We start from the raw sequence: 26,750 nt of genomic DNA, 5'->3' as shown, positions 1-26,750 counted from the left end.
CGCCCGGAAGAAAATATAAAGCACACTTCCGCTTCCGGTCCGTGTCCTTGTGGCTCCGTGTCCTGTAGGTCCTGCCTTTGCTACTTGGTCTGCACCTGGGGATCATGGCGGCCGCCGCTGGGGCCTGGTGCCGAGGGCTCGTGGGGGCCGTGGCGCTGCCCAGGGGTGAGCAGGGGATGACCGGATGAGGCTCGGGGCAGGAGCAGCGGCGCGACCAGCGCGGGGAGCCCCCCAGGCCTCACCCTGCGCTCCTGTGCCTTTTATCTCCCCGTGCAGTGGTTGGACGGTCCTCGGCGCTGTTGCTGCCGGTGAGGAGGGAAAGCGCTGCGGCCGACAAGCGCCGTGAGTATGTGCGGGCCCGGCCCTTCTCGGGACTACGGGCGGGGGCTTCTCATTCCCTTCGTCATGTTTGCCCTTGTTCTGGGATGCCCTTCCCTGCGTCTCGGCAACTCTACTTGTCCTTGGAGAGCTGACTGCAACGATCCTCCCTCTGCAGGCCGAATCGGGCCCTCCCTGTGCCCTTAGGTCCCTCTGTTCTGTCCATGATTGCCCCCTTGTCTACTTCCGTGATTCTTTTTTTCTCTGATTAGATTATCAAATGTTTGAGAGCAGGAAACATAATATTTGGGCCTTAGAGCCCAATATAGAGCCTGTTGTCATAGTAGCTCACATTAATTGAATGCTTATTGTGTGCCAGGCCCCTGGGAAGTGTTCTTATGAATGGTCTTAAAATCCTCACAACAATCTTATGAGGTAGATAGTATTTTCATACTATGGATCAGGCAGGAAACAGTCCAGAGAAATAACTTGCTCAGGATTACAACACTATTGAGTGACAGAGCAGGCCTGCTTGCTGCCAGAGACCAACCAAATAACCATTACCCTGCAGTCTATGATGTTTGGGTGCTTAGTGATTTAGGTTGCATGAATGTGTAGAGATACATTATAGACAATAGAAGCCAACTGGGAGTCAGGAGACCTGGCATTTCCCCCTCTTTGAGTCTCCGTTGCTTCCTCTATGCATAAATAAATAAGATTTCAACTAGAGAATCTGTGAGAGCTCGTAAGCCCTGAAGTTCTTCCTTGAGAGCCTGCTATGAGCCAGGTGCTAAGGAGATACACAGAAGCAAACGTTCTGGTTCCCACCCTTATGGAGTCTGGTAAGAGAGCGGAAACGTATGTTGCTTTAACAGAAATGCAGGCTTCATGAAGGGAAGAGCCATGGAGTAGTTTTGAGAAGAGGCAAACATGCCAGCTTCAATAGTGAGTCTTTGCGGACTGTGTAGGTGTCATTTCCCCTAAGGTTTCATCACTTCCTATTCCCTCCATCCTCACCTTTCTCAAAGGTGTACAGGGAGCCTCTTGTAAGCCCAGACTAGATTGGATGCAGGGCTGGTTGCTGACTTTGCCATTTGTTTGTTAAATATGCCTTCTCCTTTCAGCCACTGTCAGACCACGGGATGATGTGGCCCACAAACAGCTCTCAGCTTTTGGAGAGTATGTAGCTGAAATCCTGCCCAAGTATATCCAACAAGTTCAGGTAATATTCAGTACTGTTGTTTGGCCGGGGTCAAGAAAGAACCATATTCTCAGATCATGTGGGAGTGAGCAGCCTGGGATCAAAAACCACAGATTCTGCCCAGCCAGTGTTGCTCAGTGGTTGAGCATCAACCCATGAACCAAGAGGCCATTGGTTCAATTCCCGGTCAAGGCACATGCCTGGGTTTCGGGGTGGATCTCCAAGTAGGGCTGTGGAGGAGGCAAACGATTGATGTTTCTCTCTAAAATCCTCTCCCTTCCCCTCCCTCTCTCAAATCAAGAAAAACATATTTTTAAAAAAGCCCCACAGATTCCTCCATCCCAACTCAGGTTTCTTTCTCTGCCTTAAATCAGGAGAATCAGCTCAAGTTAGTTGCTCCCTTGGTAGCTCTTTGTTGTCTCTACCTCCTGTCCCATGTCTGCAGGTGTCCTGCTTCAATGAGTTAGAGATCTGTATCCATCCTGATGGAGTCATTCCAGTGCTGACTTTCCTCAGGGATCACACCAATGCACAATTCAAATCCTTGGCTGACTTGACAGCAGTGGACATCCCAACCCGGCAGAACCGTTTTGAGGTCAGTCAGGAGGTTTGAAAGGTTTTTGGGGTAGAGGAAGGAAAGGGAAAAGAACACTTTTAGTGTAACAGTTGCCAGTAGGAACCATAGCCTTAGGTTTAGTTGGATCAGACAGCTTAACAAAAACAGTTAAACTAGGCCAGTGGTCGGCAAACTGCGGCTTGCGAGCCACATGCGGCTCTTTGGCCCCTTGAGTGTGGCTCTACCACAAAATACCACAGCCTGGGTGAGTCTATTTTGAACAAGTGGCGTTAGAAGAAGTTTAAGTTTACAAAATTTGGCTCTCAAAAGAAATTTCAATTGTTGTACTGTTGATATTTGGCTCTGTTGTCTAATGAGTTTGCCGACCACTGAACTAGGGCCTCAGAATCAGGCAGGCCTCGAGTTTAAATCATGGCTCTGCCACCTATACATTGTGTGAATATTTTAATCTTTCTGAGTTTTAATTTTTTGGGGGGCATTATAAGTATAAAGTTGTCCTTAATTCATAGGGTGGTTGTGAGGATTAAATGAGATAGTACTGGAAGATTACTAGCACACAAGTTTTCAATATATTTAACTATTGATATTTACTGATAATATACTATTTGCCAGACCCTGGGATAGAGAGAGAAATAACACCCAATAACTGCCTTCCAGGAGTCCTTCAAACTCTAGTCAGGGAGGATACATAAACAGCTATTGTAATAACATATAATACATGGTATGTTAAAGATGTGCTGTAAGAATGCAGGAGGACCACTTAGCCCTGTCCGGGAGGCGTCTTTGAAGGGAGGGAGAATGTTTGTGCTGAGTCTTAATGGATGACCAGAAGACTAGGAATTAGTCCAGTGAGGATTGGGATTGGGGGAGATGTGGTTTGGAGACATCCTAGACAAAGAGAATAGCATGAACAAAGACAAGTATGCTGACTGCTGAGCAGCTACATGTCAGTGTGGCTTAGGCCTTTGGAAGCAGTTGTAAGTATAGGAGGATCTTGAGGTGTTGAGCTTCAGAATAGAAGGCAGATTTACCTAATTCACCTTGTGTCCTCATCATTGATACTCCCCTCAGGGACTTCAGCCTCAGACCCTTCAGCTTGTGCCCATCTTGGTCCTCCATTTCCTCTGTTCTCCCTAGATTGTTTACAACCTGCTGTCTCTGCGATTCAACTCGCGCATCCGTGTGAAGACCTATACAGATGAGCTGACACCCATTGAGTCCACTGTCTCTGTGTATAAGGCAGCAAACTGGTACGAAAGGGAGGTGAGTTACTGGGCATGGTGGACCGTGCTTCTGAGCCAGAGTTGCAGAATTGGTTGGAACTACTGTGGGCAGCACAGCCCCCTTACCCCCATGTTGGCCATGATGGACTGGTTACCCGAGGGCCTCTTTTTTCTAGATCTGGGACATGTTTGGAGTCTTCTTTGCTAACCACCCTGACCTAAGAAGGATCCTGACAGACTATGGCTTTGAAGGACATCCTTTCCGGAAAGACTTCCCCCTGTCTGGCTACGTTGAGGTAGGAGCCTTAGAACTGTGGTCGCAGCCTCAGGGAAGGACTGGCAGGGAACCTGGGCCATCCTGGGCATGGCAGGAAATATGCTTTGTGGATTGTGGTGGTTTAAGAGCATTGGCTCTGGATTCAAATCCTAGCTCCACTTTTATAATTTGGGGCAAGTTACTTAATTTCTCTATGACAGTTTTACTCATCTCTGAATTGGGAACAATAATAGTACTTAACCAATAAGATTTGCAGTGTTCTAAATGATATATGTGTAATACCTGGTGTATTATAAATGCTCAGTTGATGTTAGCCATTATTGTAATGATCATTTGATGATCAGAGCAGCCTTGAGAACACACTGAGTCTGTCCCCAAGATCTGAAAGTGGGATGTCATTTTACCCTACCCTGGATCTCTGAGAAGGAAGCTGACAGGGAAGACACTGAATACTCAGCCTTTGAGAGTGGCCAGAGGCAGGACCAGTAACATGTGACTATCAGGGCCTTATAAAGAATTTCAGTGCTTTACTTTACCATCCATGTGCTGCAGGTTGTTTGTCAGCAGGGAGATAATCTATTGTGTACATTAACACAGGTGATTTTGTAGCAAAGTAACTTTAGAAATACCAAGATAGTGGCAATCCAGCCCTTCTCTTTAGTGCTCGAATGCTCCTGTTTTCTTAGTATTTTGCATGGTTCCCTTTCCTTCTCAAGCTACTGGTCAGGGTTACTTCCCTCTCTTCTCCCCTTCTTTCACCCCTACTGTTCCCCTAATTTGGATTGCCTCTCAACTCTAGCACTTGTTTGTTCTTATCTTATCCAGCTGATCCTCCAATAACAAGAAAAGCCATGCCAAATTGATTGTCTCACATTTTGACACCGATCATGCCAAGGCCCCAGGGCCCGAACTTGAGTGCCTGCCAGTCTAGGTGTACTCTTTTCAGCCACTGACTTGCTCCCTAATCCTGGGCAAATGCTTATCTTATAAAATGTGTGGATGGGTGAGCAAATTCAGTTCAGCTGGAAAAGAGCTCATAATGGGATGGTGGGCAGGTGAGCCTGACCGGGTGATGGCAGGGCATGAGATAGAGGGCATTTTGGACTATGGTTGATAAGTAACAGATGTGGATGGAGACTTGAAACAGGCTGGGACAGGAATCAAGAATAGAGAAGTAAAGGGGCTGGAGAAATCATCCATGGCATGGGAAAGTGGGCTGCTTGCTGTAACAAGGCCTTCCTCCGTGTGCAAACCTGCCTTTTTCTTCTGCAGTTACGCTATGATGATGAAGTGAAGCGTGTGGTGGCTGAGCCGATAGAATTGGCCCAAGAGTTCCGAAAGTTTGACCTAAATAGCCCATGGGAGGCTTTCCCTGCCTATCGCCAGCCCCCTGAGAGTCTCAAGCTGGAAGCCGGAGACAAGAAACCCGAAACCAAGTAGCTCCAGGGAAGGCATCTGGATCCTAGAAAGCGCCTTATCTATAATTGAGTGTCTGTGTAAATAAAATCCTACTTAGACTCATCACTTCCTGTGTGCTTATCATCAAGTAGTTTTTACTCAAGAGAGGCAAGATGGCAGGCAGGAGTTATCCCTGCTGATTACCAAATTGGGAGTCTGTTTTAATGGGACTAAATGTGTAGTTACAGATGTGGTGACCTGCAGGCCTGGATGTATTTCTGAGGGTGAAATTCAAAGTTCACATAGCACACAGGGCTCAGGGTGGGTGTGGCATGGCCTCTAGCAGAGTCTCAACAACTGCTGGAGAAAGCCCCATGTCTGGCAGTAGCTTATGTGTCCAGGGGCTTGGGTGGAACCAGAAAACCACTACCCACCCTCATTCCATGCAAATATCCACAGGGTTCCATGAGCCAACAGGAAGAGCTGCTGCCCATTTTTGAGTCTTGAACCCTGCAACCTGACAGCCCATCACACTTGATCTAAGGGAATCTTCCTAGACTCTGGCCTGAGCCAAGAATGTTGTCAACAAGCAAAGGATGACCCAAGGCTGAGGCAAATGACATTCAGGAGCTGCAGAGCTTTCAGGGGGCTAGGAATCCCCACCCCAGCTGGTCTGGACTGCGTTCAGCAAGTCTGGCTGAGTGCCTGAGGTGGAAGTGCTTGGCTTTGCCTGTTCATGGCACTGTCCAGTTAGTCTGGCCTGCATTTGTAGGACTGGGATTTGCAGCTGATGTTCTTGGCTGTTGAGGGGCTCCCTGGAGGCTGGGCTGGGGACGGGGCGTCAGGAGTTGGGCTCAGCTGCGGATGTTTTGGGTATGAGGACAGATAAATAGTAAGATAGTATTACTGCCTGGGCTCTTCCCTACCTTTTAGGAGGGCCAAGCTCAAGCTGTTTGCTACCAAACACCTTTTTTCTATTAACTAAGAATCCGGCCCATCTGGGTAGCAACAGCCTCCTGCCAACAACCAAGGATTTCACATTTCTACGGGATGGAAAGAGCCCTGGGAAGCCAGAGCCAGCTCCTCCCTGTTTTGCTTTGAAGACTGACACGCAAAGCAGGGAACACTTGAGCAGCCTGCAGTGGAAAGCTGGAGCCATGGTGTGTGGCAGGCGGATGCAGGAGCAGAGAGCAGCCAGGGAGAGCAGAACTCGGAGGACGCGGTGGGGCATGGCGGGGAAGATTAAGTTCCTGGCTTGGCTAATGGTAGCCATCTGCCTCCTCCCTGGGTTGACTACAACCCAGCACCATGAAGGTACCAGGGCTTCAGGGTGGGGTGGATGGGAACCAAGGAAGGCTGCTGGCTAACAGCAGTTCTAGTTGGTTCTATCTGAGCCTAGCAGGGCCTAGGAATTGTGGCCTGACCTGTGCTGCAGAGGTTAATAATGGTGTGGGCCCCTCCCCTAGAACAGGAAAGGTCCAGGTGAAGTGAAGGGAGATAAACGTAGGTGCTGACCGTGGACAGAGTTGGGCCTGGGCTTATTCTGGTTGATGCCTGAAGCAGTTTCCCTTGCTCTGCCCTGGGCTTGGAACAAGCATTTCAAGGGATGGGCGCACCCTGGGGTGGGATGAAGGAAGCTGCAACAGACATCCTGCCTTGCCTGGCCCCCTGCCTTGCATACCATCACTGAGGAGTAAGGAAGGAGTGGGTTCTTTCCAAAAGGGGTCCTTGGGGAAGGTCACTGGCACTGTTAAGGTTTCACTGTCACCAGATGATAGGGAAGGAGGGAAAGTGGGAAGTAAAGTGTCTTGTGACCCGTTGCCCTGGAGCTCTTGGCCAAGGGAACTGTGAAGGAGTTCTGGACATTTGCCGAGGTGGTATCTGGGTTTGGGATGATGATCTTGGAATAAGACCTATGCCTTGGGTGACAAAGGTCAATGTGCATATGTGTGTAGGGAGTGGGGAGGGGGATGGAATGGCATTCCTACTCTTGCAGCTAAAACCTCTAGATACTCTTACAGGCAGCAAAGGGGCACTTCTGGGAAGCTGGGTTGTTTAGGATGGAGCTTGGCAGGGGCCTGACTTCTCTCTGCTGCCCCAGGGCAGCGCATGAACAGCACCAGCGTGGCAGGTGGCCTGCAGGAGCCAGAGGCCCCGGAAGTGATGTTTGAGGTCTTTCCTCCAGCTTGGGACATGGGGGCTGGGGGTGGCAGTGTCCAGAGGTCCCTAAACTCAGAGTTGGGAAGGGGGATGTCTCAAGCTGGGCCTGTTGGGGGTGGGGGACAACCCAGCATGGGACCTACTGCCTGCTTATGCCCCCCTGGCCCACTCTAGCTCCCTACCCTGCCCCCGGAGCTCAGCCCACTCCTTACACAGCTCCCCTTGCAGCTGCTCTGGGCCAGGCTGGAGCTGGATGTCATGGGGCAGCTGCACATCCAGGATGAGGAACTGGCGTCCACCCGTCCAGGCCGCCGACTCGGGCTCCTCCTGCAGCACCACGTGCCCAGTGACTTGGAGGGTGCTGAGCAGTGGCTGCAGCAGTTCCAGGACCGGCGGAAGGGGCCTCCTCTTAGCCCTTGGGATTTTGAACATCTGCTCCTCACCGGCCTATCCTGTGTCTACCGGCTCCACAAGGCTCTGGAGGCCGAGGAGAGGGGTCGCTGGGCCCAGGTCTTTGCCCTCCTGGCACAGGAAACACTCTGGGACCTGTGCAAAGGCTTCTGCCCTGAGGGCCAGCCTCCTTCTTTGGGGCCCTGGGCCTCAATCCTTGACCCCTTCCCCTGACCCTCCCCTTTCACTATCAGCCCCCTAATTCCCACCCCAAGCCAGACTCATCCTGGGCAGGGGCTTCCATATGGCACCTGGTTCTTCCCACTGTGTTCAGGTCTTTGGCTTAGGGCTGCACCCGCACCCATGTTTACCGCTTCCCCATCTTCTTCCCCGGGTCCTGATAGGCAAAGAGCCCAACCTCTGGGTCCCAGGCAGCAGGTGCAAAACTAAAGCAGGACCTCCAGGCAGTGTGTGGTGTGTGTGTGTGATGTGTGTGTGTGGTGTGTGTGTGTGTATGGTGTGTATGTGTGTGTTGTGTGTGTGTGTGTTGTGTGTATGTGCATGATGTGTATGTGTGTGTGTCTATGTGGTCTGTGTGTGTGGTGTGTGTGTGTGTGGTGTGTGTGTGGTGTGTGTGGTGTGTATGTGCGTGGTGTGTGGTATGTATGTATGTGGTGTGTATGTATATGTGGCATGTATGTGTGTGGTATGTGCCTGTGTGGTCTGTGTGGTGTATGTGTGGTATGTATGTGTGTGGTATGTATGTGTGTGGTATGTATGTGTATGGTGTGTGTGGTGTGTGGTCTGTGTGGTGTGTGTGGTATGTATGTGTGTGGTGTATGTGTGGTGTGTGGTATGTATGTGTGTGGTATGTATGTGTGTGTATGGTGTGTGTGTGTGTGGTGTGGTCTGTGTGGTGTGTGTGTGTGGTGTGTATGTGTGGTGTGTGTGTGTGTGTGTGCTGGGGTTAGGATTGAGAAGTGTGTTTTAAAAGATGCTGAAAGGGAGGCTACCCCTAAGTCAGGGGTCAGACCCTCCAGCCCCACCCTGGCAGTCCATGAGGCCCTGGGAATCTGAGGGAGCCTTCTGCAAGCTCCACACCCCCAGCCATTTAGGTACCCCTTTAAGCCCAACCACTGCTCTGGGGCCCCTGAATCCACGTTCCCCATTTGGACTGGGAGAACAGCCTGGGCATTCTTAGTTTTGTCTGTTGGAAGGGTGAAGGGAAGCAGGTGGAGAAATGTACATTTTTAGGGGAGGAGGGATGTTTTTTGGTCCATCTCACCAAGGCTCAGATGAACACTTCAGAGGAAGGGGAGAGGCTGGGAGGGGATTGACAGAAACAGGCCGAGGCTGGCTGGTGGAGCCCCTGATCCTGTGTAGCCCCGCCCCCCCATCCCCCCTCCTATAAAATGTTCTGTTCTGGCCTCCTGGGTCCTTCCATGTCAGAGTAAGCTGTTTCACCCCTGTCCTGAGCAAACCGCCCTCCTAATCCTGGGACGGTAGGAGGTGGGGCACCAGGTACCAGCTGCTATCCCCTTCACACACCTGACTGGAGGAAGGCACGTGCTGTTTCCTTGACTCCCACACTCCCACACGTAGCCGGGTATTGCCCCTTCAACCATCAGTGGGCCCCGAGAATGGAAGGTCAATGGGGAGGAGTTAGACAGGAGCTGACTGGGAAGGGACATGAGTGGGTGGGAGGCCCACAACGGGTTAGATGTGTCGGATTCGAATTCTCATCTCACCTTCCCGGAGCCGGATTAATCATGCCCTCTGACCCCCGACCCTCACCCCACGTCTGCCATAGTCAGTGCCTTCCCTCCCGCCCCCCAAAGAGACAAAATTGTCGCAGTCAAGACAGAGAACAGGACCGGACAGAGGCGCCGGCCCAGGCCCGCTTTATTGGCATCCAGCCGCGCGGGGCGGGCCGTCATGCTCGCCAGCGAGTGGTGGGGCCGCGCGGCCCGGCATGCACGCCCCTTGGCTCCGCCCAGTGGGAGCTCAGAGCTCCAGGGGCCCGGGGCCGGGCGGGCTGGCGGCGGCGGCGGGGTCGGGGTCGGGGTACACCAGGAAGCCGGAGAAGGTGATGTACTTGCCGTGGTTGCTGTAGGCCCCGTAGCCGTCGTGGTCGTGGCTGAGCAGCCACACGGCGTCGCCGCGACGCAGCGCCAGCATCACGCTCTGGCTCTGCATCTCGCGGCGCCGCGACGCGCCGTCGTCGTAAATCATGGCCTGCACCTCGTCGCGGTTCTTCATCAGCTTCACCGACAGCGTCTTCCGCGGCAGCTTGCCCAGCGTGAAGGAGAAGAAGTAGGCGCCAGGCAGGCGGCAGCGGAACACGCCGGCCTCCGCGTCGAAGTCGCCGCCGATGTTGACGAGCTCCGTGTCGAAGGCGAGGGGCCGGTGTCGCGGGCCCGGGCCCGCGTCCGAGCCCACCAGGCTGCGCGTGCGCGCCGCCGAGAAGGCCGAGCGCGGCTCGGGGGGCGCGGGCGGGCGGCGCGCAGGCGCGGGCGCGTCGGCGTCGGCGTACACCAGGTAGCCGCTGAAGGTGGCGCCGGGCGCGCCCAGCGCGTACTGCGGGGCGCCGTGCAGCCGCAGCCACACCACGTCGCCGTAGTCGAGCTGCAGCATGGCGCTCTGGCTGGCGGCGCGCCGCGAGCCGGGCCGCCGCTGCTCGTCGAAGGCCAGCGCCTGCACCTCGTCGCGGTTGCGCACCAGCATCACCGACAGGCTCTTGTGCGGAGCCTTGCCGGCCGTGAACGAGAAGAAGTAGGCGCCCGGCACGCGGCAGCGGAACTGGCCCGTGGCTGCGTCGAAGTCGCCCCCGATGTTGACGTACACCTTGTCGAAGGTCACCGCCATCTCCATCTCCGAAGTGCCCTCCAGAGGAGTGGTGCGTGCCGCCGAGAAGGCCGAGCGCAGCTCCGTGGAGCCGGGCGCCGGGCCCAGTGCCCAGGACGCTGCCGGGCCCAGCAGGCCCAGCAGGAGCGGCAGCATGGCGCCTGCAAGGGGGGCAGAGGGAAGCAGAGGAGGGTTGGGCGGGGGCACCTCCAAATTCCCGGAGCTCTGGACCTACAGACCGGTTCTCTTCCCAGCCCTGCCCTTGATGCTTAACCAGGACTCGGTTTCCTATGCACTTGGATTAATCAGTGATCTGCAAACTTCAGCAGTCAGTGTCACCTGGAGAGGTTATTCACACATGCATGATTGGCCCTCATCCCCAGAGTTTGCATTTAGTAGGTCTAATGAGGCCTGAGAATTTTCATTTTCCAACGAGTCCCCAGGTAAAGTAGATGCTCCTGGTCCAGGGACCACACTTTGGGAACCATTAGATTAGGCCAGTGATGCTTCACACTTTTATTGTAATAAGCACTGGAACCCCTTTCTCACGTGAAAGCTGTCATCCATATAACACAGATGCAAGCAGAATGCTCTGTTTGTAGGGGCTTACCCTATCCCCTTCCCCTTGGCACCCAGGGGTCCTGGGAACACAAGGGATGGGCAAGGGGTCTCTGAGTTTCCTTCAGCCTCTGGGTTGCTGCATTTTCCTGTGGCTATTCTGTGGTCTTCGGCTTGCCTTTCACTCAGGCATTGGTTTGCTGTACTGATGTCCTCCATGATGGCTACTGTTTCAGCCCATCTGGGCAGGAAAGGAAATAGCTACTCCCTGACCCTTACCCTGGTCTCTGACCCACCCAAGAGTTAGCTTCCACACTGGGCTTCTGGATTCCTCAGGGGCCCTTCTTGCACTAAAGAGGCCAGAACAGTTGGGCTTTGAGGCAGTTCCCCCAAGTGACTCCTTCTCTGAGCTTGGGGGCTGGTCACAGGGAAAGGAGAGAGCCAGGAGCTGCGGGTAACAGAGGGAGAGCAACAATTCCAGCAGGCCTCTGACAGTGTTGTAAGGTCAGCAGCGTTGTTCTTCAGTGGTGGGGTGGAGAGGACAGACACCTAGACCTGGGCCCGGGTCCCAGCTCTACCACTCACACGCTGTGAAATCTTAGGCAAGTTCCTTAACTTCCCTGGGCACGGCTTCCTGTGTGGAAAGGGGGAGGGAACCTCCTTCACAAGCTGACTGTGAGAATGTTCTGAGATAACCGGTGTGAACACAGTCTGAGCGGCTGTGTCACCCAGGTGTGTAGATGCTTCTGCTCTTGGCCTTGAGAAAAGCAATCTGACCAAGTTCTTGACATAAGGGGTTAGGGACTCAGTAACTCCTACTCCTGGGAGTTTGGTGAAGGCTCTGCTTAACTCGAAGGAGCCACTCTCCGATGGCGGGGTTCCGTCAGCTTCCTAGTAGGCATAGATAGGCTTTGGAAATTGAATACCCAAAGGCCTTGAAGTGGAGACAAAGCAGGACAGAAAATGATCTGGCAACAGCCTAGCAGGTGGGGTTCTGTAGGCAGTATCCTGGGAGCCTGTGTAGCTTTATGTCTCTGAGACACGGGGACCTGCTGAGATGGGTGGCCAGGTGCCGCTGCACAGACGTGCTCTACACAGCAAGGGCATTCACCTTAGGGTAGGTGGGCGCTGGAATGTAGCCCACATTACACTTGCCCAAATGTGTGGGGCTGCTGCACCTGGAGAAAAGTGTGCCTTTTCCTAATCCTCTTAAGACCCCAAGTCCCTAGCCCCGCTGAGCACTCTCCCTCCAGAGGAGGTACCTTTCCTAATTCCTACCAAGGCCCGCTATGCGTTAGCCAAGACCCTTGGTGGGGGAGAGGCATCTGCAGTTGGAGTGGTGACGACTGCACCTCCGTGCATTCCCCTTTGGAAATATCTGGGCACATGGCAAACCTGGCAGACATGTGGGTCCTCTCCCACTTTATAGATGAGAAAAGCCTCGACCCAACAAGAGGAGGTGTTTTGGACCAAGATCACGCAGGGAGCACTGAGGCAAGCCTTGAAACGGGGTTTTTGACTCCAAAATCAGTGTGTGCCTTCCTCTCCACGGCCTTTCCCTCCTGGACACAGCTCTTTCCAGACAACCTGTCCTCTGCCTCAGTTTCCCTTTCTGCACAATTAGGAGGGGAGTCAAGTGGAATGAGTCTTGGCATCAGGGGAGAAGAAAGGAAGCAAAACCAAATAAAACCAACCAAACAAAACTCTAGCGTTTTGCCTTCTGAGCGTGTGGGAGCATCTGAGCTCTTCCTGACCCTGCTGCTCTTAGCTGTCCCGCTCCCGGACCCTGCCCATCCCACCCCCAGCCGGCTGGTGCACCCGCCAGCGCCAGAGGGTCCTCCTGTGTGTCCAGTACCCCACCTTCGTTTCACCCACCGCTGCCCAGTTCCCAGATGCCTAGGGCCCCGTCCGTCCATCCGTCCCTAAACCTCCTTCCCTGAGCAGGTCAGAGGTGGGAGGGGGTCAGGTGGGCATCACAGCTGCAGGGAAGGAAATGGCTGTTCCTAGCTCTGTCCAGGTGGAGCGCAAAACAGTCCTCTTTAAAGAGGAAAAAACTGGGACACAGATACGTGGGCAGCCCCGGGTCCCCGGGAACCCATGGGGGAGGTGCAGCGAGGTCAGGCGGAGGGGATCTCAGAGCCCCTCTCCCCGCCCAGCCCTCGCCCCAAACCCTGCCTCCCTCAGGTACGCCCCTCCCCACCTACCTTGAAGGCTCCTCGTGCTCCCAACAAATGCCCCCTTCACAGAAGCCAATTAATCATTTCCCGTGGGGGAAAAACCCCTCCGAAAGGGGTACCCCAGACCTCCTCCCCTCATTCCCCTCCCCCGCCCCCGCCAGACCCTCCTTTATTCATCTTTTCCGAGAAAAAGCCCTTGAGCCTCTCAACAAAAAGCTCCCACATCCTCCTTTCGGGGAAGGACCCCATTTCCCCGCCCCCGCTCCCCATTCAGGATCAATCTTGCCGCCCCCACCCCCCAACCCCCGCCCTCGGGCTGCCCTCACCTGGCTGGGGACGGAGGTCGGGTCGGTCCGCTCCGAGCCCGCTCGGGTTCTGGGCTCCGGGCTCCGGGCTCCGGGCTCCGGGCCGCGCACAGACCGCCCGCGCTGCGGCGGGAGGGGCCTGGCGGGGCGGCGGGGGCTCGGGCAGCTTCCCCCGGGCGGCGGGGTGCGGGGTGCGGGGTGCGGGGACCCGGGTGGGCTGGGGCGGCGAGGCGCGAGGGGAAGAGGCCAGCTCGAGAGGGAGCCGAGCGGCGGGCGGGAGGAGAGGCGGGGGAGAGGCGGGCAGGGGCGAGCGGAGAAGCCAGAGGGAGGGGCGCGCCTCGGTGGGAAGCCGAGCAGCGCACCTAGGGGCTCGGCACCAGCCCCGAGGAGGCCCCTGCGCAGGCCGCGCGCACTCCGGGCCCTTCCTCGCGCGTCATCTCCCCGGAGTTGGCTTCATCCCTCTGGCTCTAGCGTGCCCGCATCATGAACCCAAGTGAGCAGAAGGGGAAACTGAGGCCCGCGGCAGAGGCCACACTGGGGGTGGCCCAGGGCACTCCATCCTCCTCCCTGGTTGGAGGAGAGGGGGCTGGAGCAGGACCCAGAGACTGTACTGGCCTCTGGGCTGCAAGGACAGTGCAAGGTGAGGTTTGGGCTGGGACCGATGTCCAGGCTGAGTGGCCCTGGGGGAGGGGGTCTGAGGGAAGAGAAGGTAAATGGGTCAGTGTCGCCAGTCTAGGAAGGGCTTAAATTGACCTAATTTTTCTTCCTCACCCCCAAACCCGAAAACAAATGCCCACGGCTGGTTAGGACAGGAGGAGGAAGACAAAGTACCCAGCCATCACAGGGTCAGCCTCCGCCCCCTGGGGAGGGGGGGAGGAAGGAGCGGACTCCTTGGGGGCAGAACTGAATTTTGGCTGGAAAGGCTGCTTTGTCGGTGCCCGAGAGAAGGGAGAGGGTTGAGAGGGACAAGGAAAGGACCTGAAGCGCCTGTGTGCAGAGGGACCCTCACGTCTGCCTAGCTGGGGCCAGGGTAGCAGGATGAGGGGCGGGGGTGGGGTGGGGAGGGGGTGCTGAGAACAGCTGTCTTTCCAGGTCAACACTCATCAGAGGCCCTTCCCAAGGCCCCACTCTGGGCTTTGACCCCCCACCCCCCACCTCCGGGAGCTCAGGGAGCTGAACTCTCTTAATCAGAGCTGCTGTTCTCTCCACCGAGGCGATGTCCTGCCTGGCACTCAGTACTCCGAGTGGCAGGCTTTTTTTTAAAATATATATATATATTTTTTAAAATATATTTTTATATGTTTTACAGAGAGGAAGGGAGAGGGATAGAGAGAAACAAACATCGATGAGAGAGAAACATCGATCAGCTGCCTCCTGCAAATCCCCTGCTGGGGATGTGCCCGCAACCAAGGTACATGCCCTTGACCGGAATCGAACCTGGGACCCTTCAGTCTGCAGGCCGACGCTCTATCCACTGAGCCAAACCGGTTAGGGCCGAGTGGCAGGCTTTTTAAGAGCCCTGCTCTGAGGTGCCAGCTGCTGGTGCTGTTCCTGACCCGGTTGACTGGGGGTGGAGAGGGGAGCAGAGGCCTGGGCTCCAGTACTGGCCCTCTGTATGGGTCCTCAGAAGCTTGGTGACCCATGAAGCCCTCATATTCTCTACATTTGTTTGTGTGAGAATATATATATATTCTTATTTTCCATTTACAGATGAAATATGAGGCCCGGTGCATGAAAATTCATGCACTGGAGTTGTGTGTGGGGGGGGTTCCCTCAGCCCAGCCTGCCCCCTAAAACAGTCCAGGAGCCCTCAGGGGCAGGAGGCAACCCAACAATCAGGGGAAGGCGACACCCCGTCATACCTCTGCTGATGCCACTGCCGGCAGCGCAAGCCTTGGCCGGCCCTGGGTGGCTGGGCAGCTGCCATCCGAGGTTTGCTTGCGCCTCGGGCTGGCCCTGGGCGGCTGGGGGGCTGAGGGGACTGGGGGACTCCGAAGGCAGGCGTGCAGCAGGGCTGAGGGGACTGGGCACCGCCATCTTGTGGCTGTGGGCGCCGCCATGTTTGAAGGCGGGGCAGTCAAATAGCATATTCCCTCTGTATTAGATAGGATGTATATATATTTCAGAGAGGGGGTGATAGAAACATCAATGAGAGAGAAGCATCAATTGGCTGCCTCCTGCAAGCCCCCTACTGGGGATTGATCCCGTAACCTGGGCATGTGCCCTGATTGGGAATCAAACAGTAACCTCCTGGTTCGTAGGTCGACACTCAGCCACTGAGCCACACCAGGTTGAAGGTGCCTTTTGAAGGTGTGATTCCAAAGGTGGGGAGGAAGGGAAGAAGGCAGGAGCCTTCAGGCAGGAACATTAAATCCCAGCAAGGGGCCTGGCTCAGGCTGAAAGCCATTTGACACTTTCCCTGGATCCACCAAAAGTTTCTCCAGAGAAGTCAGGGGGGACCGGGTGGAGGCCACTGGGAAAGGGACATGGAGGAAGAGAATGCCATGAACTGAGGAGGAGTGTCTAGGGCAGACTGTGTGGTGGGCGTGGGGTGTGCCAGAATGGAAGTGAGGCTGCGGCAGCACTGGGCTCGGAGAAAAGAGCACTGGGCTAGGTGTACTCCCTGCCCGCTCCTCCTCACTCCCTGCCCACTCCTCCTCACTCCCTGCCGGCTCCTCCTTAGCTGTGCAGCTGCCACACACAGTTTTCATAGCAGATCCTTTTACTGAGTGTCAGATGCTATCAGTGCCCCACCCACATCCCCAGGCCCAGGGAGAGGTCGCCTGCCAGCAGTTCCAGAACATGCCAAGCTTCCTGGCCCCGCTGGAGGCATTCTCAGCTGTGGAAGTGAGCGTGGGGCAGGCTGGAGGTGGAGAGGTAACACCTGCAGGGCAACCCTAACCCTTAACCAAGGAGGCTCCGTGGTTAGTGGCTAAATACTCCAGGTTTGGGTCCCTCACTGGGACAATTCCCAATTCCCAGGCAGACTCCAGCAGAAGGAAACCTCAGCTGGCCATTGGGAAAACCTACTTGTTTCTGTAAGCTTTATTTGCTGTCCTCCCTTCCTTGTCTCACTTGCCCCTCCCTCATCCTGCTTCTTGGGATCACTTCCTAGATAAACCACCTGCTCTGAAATCTTTGTCTCAAAGTCTGCTTTGGGAGGAACCGAAACAAAGGCAATGAATAATAACTGTCTCAAACTGCATCAAGTGCTTTTTCATACCCAATACTTTAATTTTCTTAACTTCTTGAGGTAGGCATCATTAACCTAATTTTACAAATGAGAAATAAATAAGTTAATGCAGGGGCAGGATTCAAACCCAGTCTTTCTATCTCCAAAACTGGTCCTTAACCACTATGCTCTGCAGCTTCCCTAGTCCTCTAATCTTCTCTGGGCCTTATTTTCCATCTGTAAAATGAGAGACGAGCTCTTAAGTTTGAAGGAAGGCAATGTGTCATAGGCATGGTCAACAAGATATAAGCAGAAGTTATTGGGAGAGAAAATGCTTTACAGGGACTGACTCAGCTGGGGGGCCACTGTTTTTGTCTCTCTTCTCCCCTGGAATGTATACACAAGGGCTGGAGCTCCATTGCCAGCTAGGGCCGGGAGACAACAGTGAAGTGTTCAAGGCATGTCAGGTAGAAGCTGAGATGAGTAAGTCTGGAGACTCTGTGCTAAAGGAGCTAATCATTTAGTAGGAGTGGCTGGATGTGGACAAAGAACCATCATAGGTGAAAAAGAGATCATGGCCCAGCCTGTGTGGCTCAGTGGTTAAGCATCAACCCATGAACCAAGTGGTCACTGGTTTGATTCTTGGTCAGGGCACATGCCCAAGTTTTGGGCTCAATCCCTAGTAAGGGGCTTGTGGGAGGTAGCCAATTGATGTTTCTCTCTCATCAATGTTTCTATTTCTCTATCCCTCTCCCTTCCTCTCTCTCTAAAAATCAATCTCTCTCTCTCTCTCTCTCTATATATATATATATATCTATATCTATATATATCTATCTGTGTGTGTATATATATACACACACACACACACATATATATATATATATATATATATATATATAAATAGAGAAATATGCTAATTAACCAGGACGCTGTAACAAGTCGACTGGACAGGAGGAGGTTGCATGTGCAGCGTCGGGGGCGGGGCGGCAGGGGCCTCCGCATGCCTACGCTGGGGGAGGGCCTGATCAGAAGTGGCCACGGCTGCTTCAAGGGCCAGAGAGGGAGGCAGGGCCAGACTGGCAGCAGCCATGGCTGCTGCGGGGCCTGGAGAGTGAGGCAGGGCTGGACAGGCGACTTGAGGGTGGGTGGTGCTGCACAATTTCAAATCGCACGCTGGGTTCCTAGTATATATATATATAAAAGCATAATATGCAAATCAACTGGACAGCAGAACAACCGGTCACTGACCACCAGGGAGCAGAGGCTCTATGCAGGAGCTGCCCCCAGCCTGCAGGCCCTGATGGCCAGAATGGAGAACCAGGGGTGGGTGGCAGAGGATGTGGGGCGGGGGGAGGGGGGGGGCGGCAGACTGCTGGCAGCCGGGGGAAGATCGGCCCTGATCACAGGCCAGGCCTAGGGACCCTACCCATGCATGAATTTCGTGCACCGGCACTGGGCCTCTAGTAAAACATATTTTAAAAGGTTTAGGGGGTAAAGGGGAAATCTATAATACTTTTAACAATAAAGATACATTTTTTAAAAAGAGAGAGAAATCAGCATCAGGAGGTGCTATGAGAGCTCAGGGAGAGGGAAATTCTACCAGGGGGATGAGGAAGGTGTCACAGAGCAGGCTATTTCTAAATAATGGTGAGGCCCAGCTGGTGTGGCTCAGTGGATAAGCAGTGACCTATGAACCAGGAAGGTCGTCACAGTTAGACTCCAGGTCAGGGCACATGCCTGGCTTGTGGGCTTGATCCACAGTAGGGGGTGTGCAGGAGGCAGCTGATCAATGATTCTCTCTCATCATAGATGTTTCTATTCTTTTTTCTCATCATAGATGTTTCTATCTCTCTCTCCCTCTCCCTTTCTCAATAAAAATATTTTAAAAAAATAACGGTGGGGATCTGACCTTGTGAGATGGATGGTCCAGTCAAAGGTAAGACTAACTCCAAAGGGGTGCAGGTGGCATAGTGGGGGTTTGGGAACAGCATGCTCAGTTCAGAAGGGAAGGGTTTTCCAGGGATGATGTGGCAGGTAAGGTGTGTGTAGCTTAAATGCTGAGTGAAGGAGCTCAGTTTATCCTGCAGCAGAGGGGAGAGTGCTCAGAGCGTGTTGTAAGAAGACCACTCTGGCTGCAGAGTGAAGGACTGACAGGACAGAAGAGTGGAGAGGAGGGAGATGTGGGAGAAAATACTCACTGTTCAGATGGATCTGAACTGCGCAGGGCTAGTAAGATAGGCAAAGGGAAGAGACAGATGGGAGAGAGACTGAGAAGAGAGATGCAGAGATAGACAGGGTGCCGCACAAACTCTCACATTTTTTAAAAAATACATTTTATTGATTTTTTACAGAGAGGAAGAGAGAGGGATAGAGAGTTAGAAACATCGATGAGAGAGAAACATCGACCAGCCGCCTCCTGCACACCCCCCACTGGGGATGTGCCCGCAACCAAGGTACATGCCCTTGACCGGAATCGAACCCGGGACCCTTGAGTCCGCAGGCCGACGCTCTATCCACTGAGCCAAACTGGTTTCGGCAAACTCACACATTTTTAAAAACATATTTTTATTGATTTCAGAGAGGAAGGGAGGATAGATAGAAACATCAATGATGAGAATTATTGATTGGCTGCCTCCTGCATGTCCCCTACTGGCGATCGAGCTCACACCCCAGGCATGTGGCATGTGCCCTTGGTCGGAATCAAACCTGGGACTCTTCAGGCCGAAGGGTGATGCTCTATCCACTGCACCAAACTGGCTAGGGCACAAACTCACAATTTAATTAGCTTCCTGGTTTGCCAGGGGATTAGAGGGGAATTAACAGACCTCAGTGGCCAGGGACCGTGCAGGGAGGTGAAGGGAAGTTAATGAGAGAGACGACAACATGCCCCAAGGGAGAAATGAAAGCAGAAGAGTAGTTAGCCAAGCAAAGATGCCGGCAGGAGAAACAGATGTCAGGGCGCTGAGTCTCTGCCCTCCTTGGAGATTTCAGACCTCCAGGGGAGAAAATGGTCAGAGCTCCCAGGTCAGCTCCTGGCCTGATGATGGACTGGGTTCCAATTCCCCTGAGTACTGGGAGGGGAAAGCTGGGAGTGGCTTCCAGGATCAAGGTCCCAACTCACCCTTGGCCTTTTCCCAGAAGGGAAGAGAACATTCTCCCCCACCCCCACCCCACCCCCGCCCTTCTGCAGATGGGGTGGTTGAGGCCAGGGAAGGGAAGTGACCTGCTCATGACCAGATGTGGCAAATTGCATTTTCCAAGGACAGCTGTGACAGTCTCTCTCCCCACTTCGTACACTGTGACCTTGCTACTCCCTTCTAGGAGAATTTAGGTTCAGTTATAAAAGGTGATACTGCGTCTCTTTCTGGAAACTCTCCCACTTGTAACCCAGCCACCATGGCTTGAGAAAGCCCAGGCCACCTGGAAAGTGTAGGTGTTATGGCCAACAGCCCCAGTAAGGACCAGCTATTTAACTGGCAAGATCCAGTGCAGAACGAAAATGCAGGCCTCTTATTCAAAAATTAAGAATTTAAGTGGTGACAACAGGGCATTAAACCTAAGTGTGGGGCCTGGTGCAGCTGCACAAGTTACACCCCAAGAACTGTCCCTGATCCCAGCTGTGGTTCCAGCATCAATTGCTCACAATACGGGTGAGGAAGCCTTCAGGATGGCTGGGGCACAGCCACTGTCTGATTGAAACTGTACAAGGGACCATGAAGAGGAATCACATAGCTGAACCCAGTGGCCTCCAGACTCGTACTGAGAAAAATCAACTGATGATTTGTAAAGAATTTCTGAGTGAGGAAGAACTTTGAACTATAGCATATATTCCAGAAGTCAAAACAATGATGGACATATATTTTATTATACAGCTTAAAAGGAAAACAGCCCCCTGACAGTGTGGTTCAGTTGGTTGGGAGTCAGCCCATGCAATGAAAGTTTTCTGGTTCAATTCCTGGTCAGGGCACATACCCAAGTTGTGGGCTGGATCTTTGTAGGGAGTGTGCAGGAGGCAGCCAATTGATGGTTCGCTCTCACATTGATGTTTCTCTCTCTCTAAAAATCTTTTAAAAAAGGAAAACATGGCAGAAGCAAAATAAAAAGACAAACTACAAACTGGAAAACTTATTTGTAACTAATATCACAAAATTTCTTTAATATACAAAGAGCTCTAAGAAAAAGACAATTCAGTAGAAAAATGGGTAAAGGATATAAACAATAAAAAAGTATTAGAATAAGAAAGTTATAGTAAGATGCCATTTTTTTTTACCCCTCAGTTGTCAGAGCAATAAAATGTGTAACACAATCTGTTGGTAAGGAGGTGGAAAAACTGACACTCATACATTGTTAGTGGTCACAACTGGACAATATCTACCAAATTTAAAATGTGTATACCCTTTCACTCAGTGATTCTACTTCTCAGACAGCTCTTCTTCAGATACATGCCAACACATTTGAAATAAGTTATTCATTCATTGAAGCATTGTTTATAATAGCAGAACACTGGAAATGATCTATAGGTCCAGCAACTAAGGGCCCATTAAATAAATTCTGGCAGTAGAATACTGTGCATCCTTTACAAAAGAATGAGGAATTATTTTGAATAATGATATGAAATAATCTCTAAGATTTACTGATCAGTGAAAAACAAGATGTACAGCATGCTACCCTTTACGTAAAAATAGAAAAAGAAAGCCTGCATTTGCTTTTATGTGCATAGAATACATTTCAGAGGATCTACTAGAAACTGTGAACAGCAGGTGCCTCCTGGGAAGAGGAATGGTTATGGGGGAAGAGACATACTTTTCACTGTTTCACCCTTTTGTACCTAAAATAAAAACGGGTGGGGAGAACCACTATCTTTTGAAGCAGCTGCTCCATTCCTATTGGCTGCTATTCAACCTGAGGCCGGCTGAAAGCCCTCAGCCTTTTCCCGTAGTCACCACTGTCAAGCCAAACTTCCTTCCTCCTGTGCTTATGCAGCTGGTTAAAAAGAAAAACCTAAATGCAGGTCTTTGCACTTTTTTGGGGGGGGACCACGGGAAGCTCAAGAAATGACCAAAGCAGGCCATTTTTATTCTTTTCAAAGAAACAATAAATTTGTGACAAATTGACAAAAGAAACTAGGTTTGGGTGCTTAATTAGTGAAGAATCTAAGCAGAATTTGAGCTTAGGGTAGTAAACTAGTAAAAAAGTAACAAGGTTTCTCTATATTGTCATTGGTCATTTAACAACAGGGATACATTCTGAGAAATGTGTCCTTAGGAGATTTTGTCATTGTACAAACAGCATGGAATGTTACATAAACCTAGATGGTATGTATAGCCTATTGCTCTAGGCTACAAACCTGTACAGCATGTTACTGTACTGAATACTGTAGGCAATTGTAACACAGTGGCATCTGCTTTTCACTTCTTTTAAATTCACCCTGTTGGTTTTAGCCACTGTTTCAAGATGCTTTAGAATCTTGATTCAGACAAATATTAGCTTTTGCTCTCAGTAAGTGGTGCCATCTGCAAACAGGGTGAGTGTGGCAGGCACAGATAACTGAGCTGACCAAGTGCAGAGCCTGCAGAGTCCCGAAGCATGGAACTTAAGACCTCTCTCCAGATTTGCATCACCTGGATAACCAACTGGGGGAGAGGTATGAGTTCACCTGACTGGACGCTCTGAGATCAGTTTTCCCAATTGTCTCCTCAATCAGGAGGTATTCAATGTCTAACTGGAAACAAGGTACAGTATGTTCAAGGAATTTTCCTAGTGGCCTTCCAAATAAATAATAATTTGTTATGGTTGGTATTATTTACTGTATCTGTTCTTAGTGAAGGTACCAACTATTTTTCTAGGTGTTCTCAAACTCTGTTTAATATTGTATTCTAGAATAAATTTTGGGGGACTTTACCTCAAATGTGCCCACTTAGAGTTTCCAGAACCTACTTTCCCCTGTCTTCTGAATAGCAGGACATCTGCAGCCATTCTGCACTGTGCTGCCTTTCCTTTTACCAGCTACACTGGCAAGGGTTCCCGGATGTTACCTGCAAAGGTATTTCGGCATCTTGGGATTTGCATCTCATTTTAAATGGCTAGGTGCTTAGGTTTTTTTTCTTCCCTTCTCTTTTATCTGGGGTTTCAATTTCCTCTAAACCTTGTATTGCTTTACTCATTCCAGTTCAGAAATGCTTTTCCTCAGGGGACAATGAAGAAAACCTGTTTCCAACAAAGGCCAGCCTGACACCTCATCCCAGGGATCCTTTCCTCTGTTTATTCCTTAGTCTGAATATAACGAACGTTTTCCCTTTCTACATCCTTTCCAAGTCTCAATTTATCAAGGGCTTCACTGGTTCACCTCCATCCCTGCCTTTTAATTTTCGAGCCTGTCAGGTGCTCTCTGCAGAGCCACACTGGTTTCTTTAGCGCTCCCTCTGTCGTGGGCTGTCCCCACTGCCTATTTTAGAGCTTCCTGTCTCTCTTGTGTCACATTCCCACTTCAGGTCTCTAAGTGTGGGATCCTAATTTTTCTCTAAATTTTTTAAATTAACCCAGCCGGTGTGGCTCAGTGGTTGAGCATCGACCTATGAACCAGGTCATGGATCGATTCCTGGACCAGGTTGTGGGCTCGATCCCCAGTAGGAGGCAGCTGATTGATGATTCTCTCTCATTGATGTTTCTCTCTCTCCCTCTCCCTTCCTGTCTCTGAAATCAATAAAAATGTATTAAAATTTTTGTTTTTCAAATTATTTCCTAGGACGTTTTATTCACCCATCCATTCCATGCCTAACATGCCCTCTTTCTTGATTTGACTTTCTCCTGTGATTCCTGTTACACCCATAGCACCAGGAGGCAATTCTTTCCCATGGTCAGAAGGAAGGTTGTGGCAGCAGCTCCATGGTAGTGTTTTTCCCCCCACTGAGAGAGAACCCTGTCCCTGAGGCATGTGAAGGATTTGTCACTCAGCAGGTAGCTGTAGGGACTCTGGTTGCCAGGGCAGAGGCCGCCTGCCAGCCCAGTGCCATCCTGCCCTCACAGCATGGCAGGGCAGTTGAAGGTGAGCTCCCACAGGGATGCAGCTTCCACGAGCTCATCTTTCAGTCTCACCAAAGGCTCCATGTCTGGTCCTTCCAGACAAGCAATGTGCTGCAGTGCAAAGCATGTAGGATTTGCTGTCAAACACACCCAGGTGTGTCTGAATTCTTGCTCTGCCCCTTACTAACAAGTTGTTTGATGAGCCATGCCCCTCCAGCTCAAAGTATACGGTTCTAGAGGGGCTGACCCTGGATCCTGACCCCTTTAGGCTGGGCCTGAGACTCAGGTCTGGCCAGTAGAGTTCTCCAGACTCACTGAATGGCTTACAGATGGACCTGTGTTTGAGGCCAGAGTCCTCCAGGAGCTTCCCTAAGACATATTTGCTCGTTCTCTGGAATTACAAGCTCTAAGAACCCAACATGCCATTGGCATGTTGCTGCCACATGGAATAAGCCTGCCTGAGAGGGAAACCAGGCAGAGGTGGGCAGACCCATGGGATGAAGATGGGAGTCTGATGCCTTTGCTCGAACCAGTGGATTAACCACTGGCCATTTCTGCTACTTGAGCCAATACTTTTTTTTTAGGCCAGTTTGTTGGGTTTCTGACTATGCAACCATAATATACAATGTTGACCCTTTTATTGTTATAAAATCATGAGTTCCTGTTCATCAAGTTTCAACTCCTTCAATCTGTTCCCCTATTTTAATGCAGAAAAAAAAGTAGGACTCAATACATGTGCACAACATATCAGAAATTCCCCAGGCTTGCAGGCCTGGGTCTGAATCCTGGCTTTGTCATTCACCAGCCTTGGGCAAATCTATCAGTAAAGTAAGGGTGATACTGCTTACCAGTATATGGCTGTTTTATGGGTCAGAGCTAATGAATATATGGGCAGGACATGTAGTAGGCCACCAACCAATATCCTATTATTAGGTGTTAAGTAGATTTGTTATTTCAATAGCTTTTACTCTGCACAGTTGTCTATACATGACGAATCCATTTAGTTTTCCCACACTCTTTCCTGGTCACACCTCTTAGCCACCATGGTTTCCAGGTTTATCATGGCCGTAACCAAGGAGAGAGCAGGAATCAAAGACTTTGAGAGCAGATGGAAGATGAAGAGGTGGACAGGCATTTCAAAGCTCAAATGGAGATGGAATTAGCCTTGTTTGACACATTTGCAGAACTTTACACCCACTTTCTATTTATAAATATCTTGCAAGGCTTCAGTGGAAGATAAACACAGAGAGCAACAGAGGCGCAGAGCAGCGGAGGTTGTAGATTTGGGACTGTATGGCTTGGGCTCAGGGTGTAAGGATTTAAGACGCTAGAGCAAGAAGTCTTAAGAAACGCGGGTCAAAGAACAAAAAAGAAAAAAAAGAAAAAAAAGAGAAAAAAAAAAAAAAAAGAAGAAACGCGGGTCAGAAATATTTTACCCCTGGTCGGAAGCATGCGTAGGCAGGCAGTTGTAGCTGTTCTCCAGACCTTGTCATTCGGCAGAGCTCCAGCTTATCTACTGCCTACTGTGCCACGCTGATGGCAGGAAGACAAGATAACAGGCTGCTGCAACAGCTGAGCAGAGATGATCCACCAAGACAGTGGGGATGGAGGGAAGATGACAAATCCAAGAGGCATTTCTGAGAACCTAGCATCGACTTCTTAGAAGTAGAGGGAAGGGTGGAGGACTCAGTCATCTCCAGGGTTTTTAGCTTGGAAAACAGGGTGATAATGAAATGTTTAATAAAGTTTGTGAATGCAATTACCACTGCAGACTTAGGGAGAGGGTTGAGATATAATTCAATTTCAGGGTCCTGAAGGACATCCATTTATTCACATTTACTGAGTCCTATGTGACAGTTACTGTTTTGGGTGTGAATTATTCAAATGAGCTTCAAATACAGCTTTGAAGAGATGCAATTCCACTCTTCAGCCTCCATCACCTCCATGACTTCGCCCACATCATCTGTACTTGACAAGTATCCTCTCCTCTTCTTAGATAATAATAGCTGTCACATACCAAATTTTTTCTCAGATACTGTATTAAGTTCAATAATCCAATAAGCCTGGCTGGTGTGGCTCAATAAGTGAGCATCAACTTATGAACCAGGTCACAGCTCGATTCTCAGTCAGGGAACATGCGTGGGTTGTGGGCTTGATCCCCAGTAGGGGGTGTGGTTACGGCCATGATAAACCTGGAAATCATGGTGGCTAAGAAATCTCATCGATGTTTCTCTCTCTCCCTCTCAGAAATCAATAAAAATATATTTTAAAAAATACTCCAATAAGATAATTGCTCTCTTTTAGAGATGAGGAGCTTGCCTGAGGTATCACAGCTACTAAGTGAGAGCTGGAAATGGATCCCTTCTCACCATCCTGCTTCCTAGTATCCTGTCCTTCATGAAGTCTTCCCCATGTTCTCCCAAGGGGATGTGAGCTTCCCCTCTTGTGGACCTCATGGTGCTTGGTTTCAGCATTTCCGGGCACATACTGCCTTGTACCATAGCCATCACAGTGTGTTTCCGGAACTTGGTGTCTGTCCTTTTTCAGTGTACCGGGCTTTGTTCTACATATGGTTCCGTTTAATCCTCCCACCATTCCTCTTTTTGTTCTTGTCACACAGCATCCCTCCCTCAGTGCACAGTAAGTGCCAGGGAGGACAGGGAGATTCACTGCACGCTGTACACTCTCCCCTGACCCTACCACAGGACTTTGCCTAGGCTGCACATTGAATAACTGAGGGCTGCGCTTATAAGCTCTAAACGTTAGGTCCCTTAGGGGAGGTAAGGCATGAAATACCAAATTCCAGTGGGAGGTGAGCCGTCTGCAGTGAGGTGTGGCTGCTGTTTCCATTTTCACCTTCTCTTTTCATTTCTAGCCAAAGGACATTCTCCCCAGTCTTTTTGAGGCCAGGAGGGTAGGGCCCCAGACTGGATAGAAAGTGAGTAGGTACAATTCTGTTTCTTGTCCTTAATTGACCTTTAGCTCCTCATGCTAGTCTGTCTGGAAACAAGCTGCAATACCAAGTAGATTTTCCGTGGAAATGTGGCATGACCAGAGAACATTCTTCTGGCTGCCTTAGTGAGCAGAAATTGGTGTAGAAAACCTCCTCTCACCCACTGTCATTGTG

General features: G+C 51.3%; 3 protein-coding genes across 3 annotated transcripts; 2 read left to right on the top strand and 1 right to left on the bottom strand.

Moving 5' to 3' along the window:
* The first annotated feature begins 70 nt into the window (after nt 1-70).
* Nucleotides 71-5,120, top strand: NDUFS3 (NADH:ubiquinone oxidoreductase core subunit S3). The gene is made up of 7 exons (XM_008146720.3): nt 71-165; nt 277-342; nt 1,443-1,540; nt 1,965-2,114; nt 3,234-3,359; nt 3,496-3,615; nt 4,869-5,120. Exons 1-7 carry the CDS (start codon nt 105-107, stop codon nt 5,034-5,036), a joined length of 789 nt encoding a protein of 262 aa, XP_008144942.2. The 5' UTR covers nt 71-104; the 3' UTR covers nt 5,037-5,120.
* A 1,001-nt stretch (nt 5,121-6,121) lies between these two features.
* On the top strand, nt 6,122-8,030 carry FAM180B (family with sequence similarity 180 member B). Its single transcript, XM_008146719.3, has 3 exons — nt 6,122-6,308; nt 7,096-7,166; nt 7,383-8,030. The coding sequence occupies exons 1-3, from the start codon at nt 6,152-6,154 to the stop codon at nt 7,776-7,778; spliced, it is 624 nt and encodes a 207-aa protein (XP_008144941.2). The 5' UTR covers nt 6,122-6,151; the 3' UTR covers nt 7,779-8,030.
* Nucleotides 8,031-9,416: 1,386 nt separating this feature from the next.
* On the bottom strand, nt 9,417-10,554 carry C1QTNF4 (C1q and TNF related 4). The gene has a single exon (XM_054724814.1). It carries the CDS (start codon nt 10,542-10,544, stop codon nt 9,549-9,551), a length of 996 nt encoding a protein of 331 aa, XP_054580789.1. The 5' UTR covers nt 10,545-10,554; the 3' UTR covers nt 9,417-9,548.
* Between the last annotated feature and the right edge of the window lie 16,196 nt (nt 10,555-26,750).

The sequence above is a fragment of the Eptesicus fuscus genome, chromosome 13, assembly GCF_027574615.1.
Source record: "Eptesicus fuscus isolate TK198812 chromosome 13, DD_ASM_mEF_20220401, whole genome shotgun sequence".
Lineage (NCBI taxonomy): Eukaryota > Metazoa > Chordata > Mammalia > Chiroptera > Vespertilionidae > Eptesicus > Eptesicus fuscus.
Note: the sequence above shows the minus strand (reverse complement) of the source record. Positions and strands in the feature narration are given on the sequence as shown.

Bases quoted from the DNA above. Each gene is read 5' to 3' on its own strand.
- NDUFS3 (XM_008146720.3), top strand. From the start codon at position 105: ATGGCGGCCGCCGCTGGGGCCTGGTGCCGAGGGCTCGTGGGGGCCGTG. The intron at 343-1,442 runs GTGAGTATGTGC...TTCTCCTTTCAG, and splicing joins CGCTGCGGCCGACAAGCGCC to CCACTGTCAGACCACGGGAT. The intron at 3,360-3,495 runs GTGAGTTACTGG...TCTTTTTTCTAG, and splicing joins CAAACTGGTACGAAAGGGAG to ATCTGGGACATGTTTGGAGT.
- FAM180B (XM_008146719.3), top strand. From the start codon at position 6,152: ATGGTGTGTGGCAGGCGGATGCAGGAGCAGAGAGCAGCCAGGGAGAGC. The intron at 6,309-7,095 runs GTACCAGGGCTT...CTGCTGCCCCAG, and splicing joins TACAACCCAGCACCATGAAG to GGCAGCGCATGAACAGCACC. The intron at 7,167-7,382 runs GTCTTTCCTCCA...CTCCCCTTGCAG, and splicing joins CCCCGGAAGTGATGTTTGAG to CTGCTCTGGGCCAGGCTGGA.
- C1QTNF4 (XM_054724814.1), bottom strand. From the start codon at position 10,544: ATGCTGCCGCTCCTGCTGGGCCTGCTGGGCCCGGCAGCGTCCTGGGCA.